The sequence below is a fragment of the Heteronotia binoei genome, chromosome 9 (genome assembly GCF_032191835.1).
Source record: "Heteronotia binoei isolate CCM8104 ecotype False Entrance Well chromosome 9, APGP_CSIRO_Hbin_v1, whole genome shotgun sequence".
Taxonomy (NCBI): domain Eukaryota; kingdom Metazoa; phylum Chordata; class Lepidosauria; order Squamata; family Gekkonidae; genus Heteronotia; species Heteronotia binoei.
The window spans coordinates 28,241,659-28,254,250 of record NC_083231.1 but is presented as its reverse complement, the minus strand read 5'-3'; the positions used below and the strand labels follow the sequence as shown (position 1 = coordinate 28,254,250).

The 12,592-nt window shown below is 41.7% G+C and overlaps 1 protein-coding gene across 1 annotated transcript in view; it reads left to right on the top strand.

Annotated features, from left to right (window-relative positions):
• Positions 1-12,592, top strand: part of CHIC2 (cysteine rich hydrophobic domain 2) — a 44,352-nt gene that overhangs the window by 21,227 nt on the left and 10,533 nt on the right. The window contains exons 2-3 of the mRNA XM_060246352.1: positions 4,109-4,163; positions 4,325-4,480. Coding sequence (XP_060102335.1) covers positions 4,109-4,163; positions 4,325-4,480 — 211 coding nt within the window. The remainder of the gene's footprint in view (positions 1-4,108; positions 4,164-4,324; positions 4,481-12,592) is intronic.

Genomic DNA, 12,592 nt, shown 5'->3' with positions numbered 1-12,592 from the left:
GACTGCACTGAGACCACGAAGAAGATAAACAGGTTGCTTACCTGTAACGGATAATCTTTGAGTGGTGATCTGTGCAGTCACACACGACCCACCCAGCCTTCCCCGCTGCTGGCATCTTTCCTCTACCTCACTTCAGTAGCGGCTGGAAGAAACTGAGTGGGATGGCACCCCTCCCCCGCACCAGGCATGCGCATTCGATTACTGCTTCCTGGCGCGTTGAGAGAGGCGCGCCAAAATGCTTACGGCGAGCTTTTGTATCTCCGAGCTAGGGGTTGTGACTCAGCATAAGACCCATGTGTGTGACTCCACAGATGGCCACTTGAAGATCATCAGTTACAGGTAAGCAACCTGTTTTTACATGGGATTAGATTCAGCAGAAAAGCTCATTGAAGGAGCTGGTGCAGCAGGTCTTCCCTGCTCTGTGTCCTCCTATAAATGCTCTCTCAAGTTTGGGGATGCTGATGAGCAAGATGAATCACAGCACGAGGGGCTGTGGGAAGAAAGAATGGGTAAAATCGCCTCTTTTCCCCCTAGGCATGAGCTGCAAGTGGGAGAAGGAGGTAATGTTGCCTTATTCTCCTTGTGGCCACCTCTCATATTGTAGTGCATTTTATCCATGCATCCATTGCTCTTGCATCAATAGCTGTAAATATTCAGGACTGCTGCAATAATAAGTACTTGACTGAAAAGTAAAATACTTTTTTCTGCACTTTTTAGAACTTATATTTAGAAGGCTGTGAATTATTTTTGAGACATACTGATTTAAAAAACCCCCATCAAGGTTGCTTTTTAAAAAATCGAGCTTAAAATGAGATCTGTTTCATGGGACCTATTTTATCTTTAAAAACTTTTTTCATCTTTCATATTGGTTATTATGAAAATACCTTAAGATGTGGACATTCCTGTCAGTAAGGAGACAAGGCCTAAGTGTTCCAAGCTGTGTATTAAGCATCTTGCACCATAAAGTTTTGTGCAGTCATCCTGGATTTGATAGGACAACTAAATTTGGAAAACCATCATCATTTCCTGAAGTCTTGCACATATATTAACACTCTTTTAGAGTGCTTGTCTGGAATTCCTGTGTGCCTATTCTCTGCATGGGAGTTATTAGTGGCTAATTATCAGGCCATCATGGTTCATTATGATTCTTTTTTATGGTATAATCTCTTCTCCACAGTTAATTGTGTTCTTGGGAGCAAAAGGTCAGACTTTTTTGACTACTAGAAAGAGGGGAGGTCAAGATGAGAGAATAACACATGCCCTAAGAGCTTAAGATATTTCGAAGGCGGCCGCTTGACCTTGCGGAGTCACTTATGGTTAAGGATGACATGATTACTTCCAGAGGTTGTGCTGAAGCTCCTTGGCCCACTCTTCAGATGTTCTGTTCATGCCCTCATTAACAGCTTGGGTGTGACTGAAGGGTATAGCCTAATTGATGGAACCTGGGGAGGGGATAGGGCAATGACAGGGGGGAAATGGGTATGCATACAGTAGCCCTGATTCCTATCATTTTGGTATCTTTCAAAAATAGTCTAATCTAGGTATTCCTTGCCTGATATTTAGAGTTCTCTGCATCTTTTGAAGTATTATATAACTATCCATAGATATATATGCTTATAGGTATGCTCATACTAAAGAACCCACAACTTTCATTTTTTTTCTAAAAAAAAGTAGTAATGTCTTCAACTGCAGGTTTTCTTTGGTAAGCCACCTAGGATATGTGTACAGTAGAATGGCTGAAGGACTCTTTAGAATGCGCTTATTAATCTTATGTCCACAATTTCTGGCTAAGTATATGAGTGCAGTTCGTTTCCCACATTGACTCTGTATTAGAATGTACTTTTGTGCTTATAAATGTAGCTGTCTTAAGGCATTTACAATAAAATTCAGTAGTATTGATCCATAATCATAACAGTAAAACAACACAAAGGATAGTAGAACCACAACATGAACAACAAAGATGAGCAGAAAAACAGCTCAGACTCAGCAGAATACTGTAACTTGCTTCTTAAGGAAAGGAGATATGAACACGGAGAACTTAGCAGAGCATTTCAAAGACGTGGTATAGACGATTGCAGTCACATTTCCTGAATTGATGGAATGTGTAGCAGGCTCACCTAGATTGTCTGAGTATCCAGGTTCATGTAGGTGGAAGGTAACCTTCAGGCAAAGGGTCCCATGACCTCTCTGGGTTTTAAAGGCAATGACCAGCTCATTAAATTGGATTGGAAGCTAATTGGCAGTTAGTACAACTGAGAGTGTTCCTTGTGTGAAGGTGGAGAACGCTGCCTGTGAAAACACAGGTGGGCAGTAAAGCATGTATTACAGAATTGCTGTTCACTTCTGCTCCTGGTTGTATGTTTGCTGGAGCATGTTCCCCTTCAGACGTTTTACATGGAGGGGCATACTGCAAATGAGCTCCTCTCCTGCACCACACTGACAGATAATTGCACATCTCTAGAGGCTTTCTTTTTTGAAGCGAGGTGGGCACAGGAAATCTAAGCGATAGAAATGCAATGTGGGAGCACCTTGCCCCACATGTTCCCCAGAGAGCACTTCGATCAAGTTCTCAAAATCTTCTGATTGTCCCTGGGCTAAAAGAGACTAGGTTAAATTCCACCAGAGCCAGAACCTTCTCTATGGCAGCCCCAGTAAGCTGGAACAACCTCCCGGAAGCCATCAGGGCCCTGCAGGACTTATCACAGTTCCACAGGGCCTGTAAGCCTGAATTGTTCTGGATGCCATATGACATCTAAATGGGAGAGGGTTGCCACCCCACCTGGACTTACCTTGTATTACTACCAACTGCCTAGGATTCGATGGCCTTGGAGAGAGGATGACACCATGTGATCCTACCTATAATAGATGTAATAGCACCACTGTGATTTTATTTTGATTGTTGTATTGTTATAGTTTTAATACTGTTTACTAATATTGCCTCTTTTTATTTTATGTTGTTAGCTGCCTTGAGTCTTCACAGAATGGGTGGGATATAAATCTTAATGAAATAAATAATGAGCTGAATAATGGGTTCATGAGCTATCTTTCCTTTTACTGTGCTCAGGGTGGGATCTGCAGTTGGCAGAATGTATGGGGAGAACATGGCAGTTATGCTTGCATTTTTGTAGGTGCAGCATCTGGTGCTATGGAAATGAATCTGGAATCTCATAGACAAACTGATATAGGAGGGTTAGGTGGGAAGTGTATGGAGGCTCAAAAGTTGCAAAAGCATTAACGCTATGGTTTTTGTGGAACCTTAATGAGTTTGTGTCTTTAAAAAGTGCTGAAGATCTCCAAGTCTTGTTTTGTTCTTTTGGAATCCTTGCTTGCTGTTTGAGTATCAGAATTCACTTCATTTAACCCATGCAAATTTTTTAAAAAAACTTTAAGACATACACTCCTTCTTCAGTCTTAAACTTTCCAAATGGATCAGTAACTGTGTTCCATTTAGAGCCACTTCATAACTGGTTTGGTGTAGTGGTTAAGTGTGCGGACTCTTATCTGGGGGGTTTGATTCCCCACTCCTCCACTTGCACCTGCTAGCATGGCCTTGGGTCAGCCATAGCTCTGGCAGAGGTTGTCCTTGAAAGGGCAGCTGCTGTGAGAGCCCTCTCCAGCCCCACCCACCTTACAGGATGACTGTTGTGGGGGAGGAAGGTAAAGGAGATTGTGAGCCGCTCTGAGACTCTTCGGAGTGGAGGGCGGGATATAAATCCAATATCTTCTTCTTCATCATCTTCATCCGTCTATCCTGTTTTGACTGTACTGGTGTTTGCTAAAATGATGTCTAGTGTGGAAAAGAGACAAAGGGTTGTATCCAACCACCATTTGCAATTAAGGGTTACATCAGTGCAGAGGCTTTTCCATTGGTGGTACATGGTATGTGCCAATGAAATGCACCACCCGTAGCCACATATAATGGTAGGGTACCATCAAACCTCCCCATTGCTTATGAATTCATGCAATGAAACCCTGAATGCAACTTCCTGACGTGTCCAGTTTACACATGAGGCACTGTTCTGCAGTGAACTTGATTGCCAAAGAAATGTGAATATCCCTACGTTGCTTCAGGTGGTCTGATAACCTGTGTCCATTTTATTTTGTTTAGTTTTGGGCTGAGCAACAAATTTGAAGCAGAATTTCCTTCGTCGTTAACAGGAAAAGTAAGTAGCTACGAAACCAAACTAAACTGGCTAAATGTATAGTTTAAGTCAGCTTACGTTGATTTGAAGAGGCCAAAAAAAAGAGAAGCATGTAGTGTTCATCATTGAACGTTAGAAGTATACCTGTCGCTGTTCCGTGACCTCTTGTTCTTTTTTCCAAGGTTGCACCAGAGGAATTTAAAGCCAGCATCAGCAGAGTGAACGGCTGTCTTAAGAAGAATCTTCCAGTGAATGTCCGATGGCTCCTCTGTGGCTGCCTGTGCTGCTGCTGCACTTTAGGTTGTAGTTTGTGGCCGGTGATTTGCCTCAGTAAAAGAGTAAGTGAGATGGCACTTCTTGTTACGTGGCTTGTCATTTAAACCTTTCCGAGTTCGCTCCTGGCGGCGTCTGTGTTTGGTTGATCTGCTTTCCAAAAGTTTTCTGCAGCTGCTAATGCTGCGAACTTCCTGCTAGAATGCATGTTTTGATTAATATGGTACTGGTGCATTGTGGTCGCTGCTGGTTTGTGGTTGGAGTCTAGAATGCAGATACTTCCCAGAAATCCACAACTTTAGACCACAACAGAAAAGTGCAGACATTCTCAGGGGGAAAATGTTTCAGTGCAAAACATACATCTTGATTCCCACAGGCTCTTCCTCATGGGCTGTTTTTCAAGATTTGTAAAATCAGATCAGTTTTTACAGTGAAATACTTCATACTGTGCAAAAGTGTATAAATATACTATATGGAATCCCCAGACATAATGTTCTGCTTTAAAATACTGAAACCCTTACTTGCTATCTTACTGCAGTGCAGTCATTTGAAAGAATTCTGTTGCACAATTTTATTTTCAGGGTATATGCCTTATTTTTAAATTTAGCTTGGCAAATGTGTGTTCCCAATCCCCACATACCCAAGAATGAAGGGCCATTTGTAGGCAGGCCTGTAGCAAGCTTTGGGTTTTTTTTCTGGAGGGGGCGCTAATTCATATGAACATATGAAGCTGCCTTATACTGAATCAGACCCTTGGTCCATCAAAGTCAGTATTGTCTTCTCAGATTAACAGCTGCTCTCCAGGGTCTCAAGCTGAGGATTTTAACACCTATTTGCTTGAACCCTTTTTTGGAGATGCCAGGGATTGAACCTGGGACCTTCTGCTTCCCAAGCAGATGCTGTACCACTGAGCCACTGTCCCTCCCAAGGAGGCTCAGCAGGCAGGCAGGGCAGAATAAGGAAAAGAAGAAGTGGGAAGGGGAAAAGAAGAAGTGGTGGCTAGCAGGTGAGAAGGAAGGAAAGAATTCAGTTAACGTTAATTAAATTAAGGGAACTGGAAGAGCCAATTGCTGTGATAAAGAACAATGTTTGCTTGATGACATAAGTTCCCACTGCTGGCAGTGAATTTTATATGGGATATCTGATTCTGTCATGCAGAGTACAGTGGCTGTAAAGAGAATGTTAAAGAATCAATGCAGGGGAACAAATCCAGGGTGAAGTCTCTAAAAATCAAAGAAGGAGGCTGGTGGCAACAGCAGTAGTTTCCATTCTCTCCAAGTCCTGAGTGAGGCTCGACAGGAGGCTCAGCTGGCAGGCAGGGCAGAATAAGGAAAAGAAAAAGTGCGAAGGGGAAAAGAAGAAGTGGTGGCTAGCAGGTGAGAAGGAAGGAGAGAAGTAAACTGTTTTCAAACTGTTCAGCGAGTCCTTAAGCATCCGGATTCCATGAGACTTGCAAGATACACATCCATTTCCTTTGGGTCCCCAGCAGGGCTCATTTTGGGCAGGAGCTCACAGGAGTGGAGCTCTAGAACCTCTAAATTTTATTGTGCTCTTTCTTTCTTACACTCCCCTTCCCAACTTGCTTCTGGGCTCCACTGTTCAAACCCCCTGTGAGAATTTTGCTGAACTCTTTTAAGATTTGACAAACTTTCTAATATTTCCCCCCACAAAAAAGGGGAAATATCCAAAACATATAAAGCAGACAGATGGATATCTTCATCATGCCACTGTGGCCGCATAGGAGAAAGTGATTTCAAAAGTATGATGGGAGTGAGGTTTTATTATGACCATTATATTTCAAGAAGCGTTTTAAGGAACATCCTGAGCTGATATAATTTAATACTCCTTTTAGTGATGTCAGGGGTGTATGGCATATGCAAATAAGTTATGTTAGTAGCTCTGGCACTTCTTTTTCTACAAAATTACCTCTGGTCCCCAGCCTCCACCAGCTTGTCCGGTTGCACCAGTGGGGCAGGGCAGTGAGCCAGGAAGGCAAGGAACAGGTGGATTCAGGTGGTGAGGAGTTGTGTGATTCGATCCTTGGTTTGCTTGCTGCCCTAACTGTGTACCCAGCTCAGCTTGCTTGCCGCAAGCTTACCTTTTGGGAGAAGGGTATGGTGTAGGGCAGGGTTGGGGAAAGCCAGCCGGACTTTATTGGTGCTATCACACCAAATTTTATTCTTCGATGGGGAGATTGGGGTGGGGATACTGCCGAATGATAGGAGGTGCAGCCAGATTGATGGGGGCGCTGCCTGTGCTGCCCCCATGCTGGTTACAGCACTTTGGGACAGAATTCCCAGACAGAATTTTCTTAACCTATTCTGTGTCTGTTATTTCCATGAATAAATCAGCCTCTTCTTCTTCCCCATTAGCCCCTGCCTCCTAGTTTCAGTTTGAGTCCAGCTGAGAGAAAATGCATTAAATGTTATGGAGTATGTTTTGGGTTTTATAACCAGTGGGTGGCTGAATGGTTATGTGTTATCTCCTCTCTGCAGATTCCCTCTGCAGGTGTGCTGTTTCCACTTTCAGGTCTCTTGAATTAGGAGAATACTCCATGAACAGGAGAAAAGCACTACTATTAATGGAACAATCCCACTAGATCTAGCATATGGCATTTGGAGCCCTGTGTTTGCCTCATAGCTCCATCTTAAGTTACCTGTCTGAAAAGGATTCTTTGTTCTCTACAGATGAAAATTAGCAACGGATGAAATCTTCATGTTCTGATTCGTCTGCTGCCTTATAATTCTTAAAATGGCTTACAATATAATAAAATCAGAAATCAAATAAAAATTCAAGTTAAAACGGTAGCATGGGAAACAGACAACCCATCCTGTCATTCGTTGTAAAATGACACTATTTTTACTTGTCTGCTAAAGTGTAGTCAGCGGATAAACAGAGGAAGGCAGCTTGAGTTGCCTTAGCCGAGCAATTTGTAATACTGTTGTGCCTCAACATTATTTCAAGGAAATGTGTCTTGCAGCGTGAGAGCGCAGTTTTCAGCAAAGGCATGTAAAGCCAGAAAAATGACAGAAAGGAACTTCAAGGTTATATTCAAAAGAGTTGTTAGGTTACCTCAGAATGTGTCAATGTCTGCAGCAGTAGAAAAGAGTAAGAGTTCAGTAACACCTTAAAGAGTAACAAAAATGTGTGGTGTAGGGTAGGAGCTTTCATGAGTCACTGCTCACTGCTTCAGATACAGCTGGAATGTCAGTCCATCTGGCCTATATATTGGAAAGTGGGAGTGATATCAGATGCCATCGCATGCGCCAGGGATATCCCGGAATGTAAAACTAAACCTCTGTACACCAGTCTTGTATCTTCCGTTAACTTCATAGCCCACATGATTTTGCTCAACATTTCATAGTGTCTGAATTCTGGCAGCTACATATGTGCAATTATAGCATGGAGTTGATTTGCTTCCCCTGCTATTCTGTTTTTTATTTCCTAAAGGTATAATTTTTGGCTCATTCTCAACATTTGTTTCATTACAAACCCTACTTGATGGACCTAAACTCTTCAGAAGGTATCTGCCACTTCCCCATACCTCATTGTAGGCTGGCCAGATTCCAGTAACCAATCCATGCATCTTTTTCATAGACCGATTCCGCACTCAGCACTTGCCTCTCTTTTGTGCAGGGCTCCTCAAGGTGGCTCTTCCCCCTGATTAGCAGGGCCGTGCATTTCTTGCTTGTTCCCTGCCCCACGCAAACTCACAAGTTGAGAAAAAGGCCAGGACAAAGGCTAACGTGTTCTCTTCGACAGATCTGTGAGAATTGTCGCCTTCATATTGAAGGCTTTCTCATGTGCCACATTTTCCCCTCCACATGGAAATGCTTCCATTGTAGGAAACTAGTTAAAGCTACCTGGGACGCTGATGTTTTTATGCATGTTTGCATAGAAGATAAGTCTTGCCAATCCTAGAAAAAAGTACATGTAGTGAATGAAATTTGCCATTGTTGCACACATGAGTTTTACATCTTGCTGCCTTGCAACAGTCCCTGTTCAGCAAATGCTGCTTGAATGAGAACGTCACTCATCAGTTCACCATAACTTTGGATGTACCCAAAGTGCTTACTTCTGCCACATGGTCCTAACTTATTTTCTTGGGGATTAATGTATGTTTGCTTGTTCTGTTTGTTTACCTGAATTGAGAATTACTCCTGCTGTTGGGAAACAGGATTTTTTTTATATCAGTGGAAGAATGTTGTGCATAGTTGCTCGCAGTGTAATTCTGTGTATAGTACAATATCCCCACTACCACGTTTCCAATCTCCCTACCTTCATACTTAAATAGCAATGCTTTCCCTGTAGGAAATGTGTGGTGTCTAAAATGCCTTTGAGCATCTTTTGCAAGGCCTCTTGGTTTGGGTGGGCTTTTGATGGCTGGAGTTGAACATTATATCCATCGTGGTAAATAAGACCAGTGCTTCATCAATGGTGCTGGTTCCCATTTTGTTTCTGGGCTCAATTCTAAGTGTTGTATTTAAACTTTAAAGCCTTGAATGGCTTTGGTCCAGAGTATGTGCCGCATCCACCTAAGCACTATACCAGCCCCCTCATGCCTACTTGCTGGGAACCTATTGATGGGTATTTGGGATACAGCTTTTATAGACCCCTTTTCCCAGTTGTGGACCCCTGGGCTCCTAGATTTGTAGTTAGACTGATTGCTTTAACCTACCACTGTGTGTTTATTTTAGAGGATTTTTGATGATCAATTCATTGTTGTTCCTAGTACATTGTCTCCTTTTGGTTTTAATTATTACCTCTGTTGTGATTATCGAGCCTATAGTTTTAATGGATTTCATTTATTTCTATTATTGTAAGCCCCTTCATGCACTCCTAAAGATGGATTGCACCAAATTTGAATACAGTTGCTGGCGCATACTGACCCTTGCAAAGAGGATATTTTTGGGAAATCTTGTGATCTGGTTTAAAATTTCTACATTAATTTAAGAATTGCCTTCAATGTAGAACTGTAAATATTTAAATCCAGATTCACTTTTTAACTGTAGAACTGTATTATGTTTCTATTGTGATTATCAGTCCTATAGTTTTAACGGATTGCATTAATTTCTATTATTGTATTCTGTAGAACTGTAAATATTTAAATCCAGGTTCAGTTTTTAACTGATGTGACTTCAGATGCAGTTTTTAACTTCTGTAATTTCGTTTCCCCTGGTTTCCCATTAAGTGTTCTCCTTTTTCTTATCCAAGAATATAAATAGTGGTGAGGGAAACTCAAGTCTGTTAATACATGCTTGGGTCTGGCTCCCCATAAGACTTATTTCTGTGTAAACATTAACAGATTTACATGTGTATCATACCTACATGTAGCTTCTTTGTCATGCTTCTCTGCTTTTCAAGGTGGCCTGTATAACTGAGCTTAATTTCCTACGTGTCCGTATGTGTTGATCCTGAAATTTAATTTTGGCTAAATGTTAGTTTGAAAGAAGCAATGACTGCCACGTTGAGTTTTAAATCCTCCTAATTTGCTCTGTTTTGCTTGAGCTTTGTTTCTCGGAGCAAATAAGATACTCGGTAGGCTTGCTGTGTGCTCTTGATAGAATCTGCGGGGTTGTCATCTCGGTTGTGCAGGGAACGATGCACTCAGATCAAGAGTCCCTTTTGGGTTTTGATTGTTCTCACCTGCTGCACACTGTAAATCATTGAGACGTCAAGTGCAGTGATTAATTAAGCTCCACGTGCAAGTCCCTTTTTTTTCACCTGTCAAGTGTGGGGGAGAAGGAAGCTTGGGGTAGGGAACCGTGGGATGCTCTTTCATTCAACCCCTCCTCCCCCACCAGATTGAGAGGTACTCAGTGATGGCTAATTTAAACTTTCTTTCACATTTTACACAGTTGATGTTGAGGTTTTTTTAAAAAATATATATATCGTGAGCCTTATGTACAAAACCATGTTTTACAAAAATTAGGGGATTCACGGTAGGGAATTGAGTTGTATTTTCAGTGTCATGGGCGTTAAACTTTGGAGACAGAATGGGTTATGATTTTACTTTGAGGAAAGGAACTGGTTTGTCTTCTACTTGAATGCTTCCTGTTTAATATTAGTCCCCAAATGAGAAAAAGATGGACAGCAAATGTTGACTTAAAAATAACTAACATATCCAACTTAATATTTAAAATAACTCTTGTAGGAGTAACTGTAATTAAATGTTCGTTCCAACAAAAAAAAAGGGAAGGGGATGCCTCTTCTGAGGTGTCCTGTTACACACTGCATTCAGTTTCTGTTTGGCCTGCAAAGTATTTTAATTGTACCAGTATTTAGGAAGCTGGTTTCTTTTCCATCTTATTCCCCCCCTCCCTCTGTTCCCCTCCGTGAAAGCAATGAAATTTAAATTGTGCAGCAGTCTCAATCTATTATTTAAAAGGTTCTTGGCAAGGAAGATTATAAGGTAGCTTCACGTTTTTTGAATCCGTTTTGCCATTGGTCTAGCAGCGGGTGGGCAGGCAGATGCCCGCTCGGGAGTAGAACCTATTGCCATTTTTCACCATTGATAGAGTAGCCTTTCAGAGTCAATGAGCTCTGTCAATGTGAGCTTGTCAAGGCTACAACTTCATAGACCTGAGAGGCGGTTTGAGAGGTCAGCCCTTTTCAGGTTTGCTGTGATGCAAATGAGCTTTAATGCTTAAACAACTATTGGAATTTTTATGTCTGCTCCTTGTTCTTTTTTTTCCTTCACAAAGTCATTGACGAGACATTCAGTGCTTTTTAAATTGGAAGTTGCATTGTGCTAAAGACCTAGTACAGATTTACGGAGGGCTGAAAGCAGTTAGATCATGTTCTTTTCATGGTGCGATTAGAATCAAATCGATTTCCCTACAGCCTTCAGCATTCAGATGGCAATTTTAACAAAGCTTGGGGGGCTAGACAAGGGACAAAAACGACTGAACTGAATGTTAATTACACTCTGCAGCCTTATTTTCTTTTGATTTGGAGCTGACTGGCAACTAAATTAACAAAAGTGTGACCATAACTGCTGCCCTATTTTCATTTAAAAGGAGTGCAGACTCTAAAAGGCTATCTTTATAAAGAAACAAGTGAGGTCTGCCGATCATTGTTAGAGGGCAGGCACTGTCTTTAGCATTGAAGAAAGAAGAGAGAGGGAGAAGTATTAGCCAGAAGGAACAGAGCTTTAAAAGTCCGATGTAATAATGTAGACATTGCTATTAAGAGCTGCTTCAAAAGTTCTTTGGAATCTCTTCTGTTTTTGAAATAATGGGAAAGTTTTTTTTTTTAAATTTTTTTGCGTAAGACTTTTCCAAATAGCCATTGTTCAGTCTCCTCCTCTCGTAGCTGTTATAAGTGAGAAGAAAGCATGATGTGAGTGTGTGAGATATATATATATATGCCTTCTGAACATATGCAGTGCAGAATACTTTAATAGCAGTCTTTCTCAAATCTAGCTTGCTGGCTTGCTTCCCTTAAAATGCCATTTGCAGCATCACTTGTTTAGTAGGAGTTGGAAGGGCAAGATGCTTCCCACCCCTCCTCCTCCTCCTCCTCCTCCCCCCCCCCCTTTCTTTGCCTTGTAAGGAAGCTGCAGCTGTACGAAGTTGAATTTGCCACAAGGCTCAGTGATCCATGCCTTTGCACCTGCATCTCTGGTCTCATCTCAACACCTGGTGCCTTGATTTATCCTCTCGTTCACAAGGACCAGTAAATCCCATTTCACTGGCGAGCGGTCGACGATATGGCAGCCAAGTGACCATAAACAGCAGGGTATAGTTCCAGCACGTCAGTGCAGCTAAATAGGGACACTGAGACCAATTTCACACTAGACTTTTAATCCTGGTTTAGCTCTGTCCCCAAGCTGACATTCTATGCTAAAATCATAGAGTCATAGAGTTGGTTTCTGTGATTCTAGTGTAGAATGTCAGTTTGAGGACAGAGTTAAACCAGGATTAAAGGTCTAGTGTGGAATTGGTCTATGTCTTCGAGGGGCAGGCTTTAGTGCAAGATGCTTTAAACAGCAGCATTTAGATTTCAAGAAACAAATCAACATAAGGATTTCAAACTATTCCAAGTGTATCTGTTTAGCAATTCAGATCCAAAATTATAGATACAAACCCTAGGTGCGCTTGATCTGTAAATTTGTGGTACTATGTTTTGTATAAACTGTAATTGGAATGGAATACTGTTTGGTATTTCTATAAATT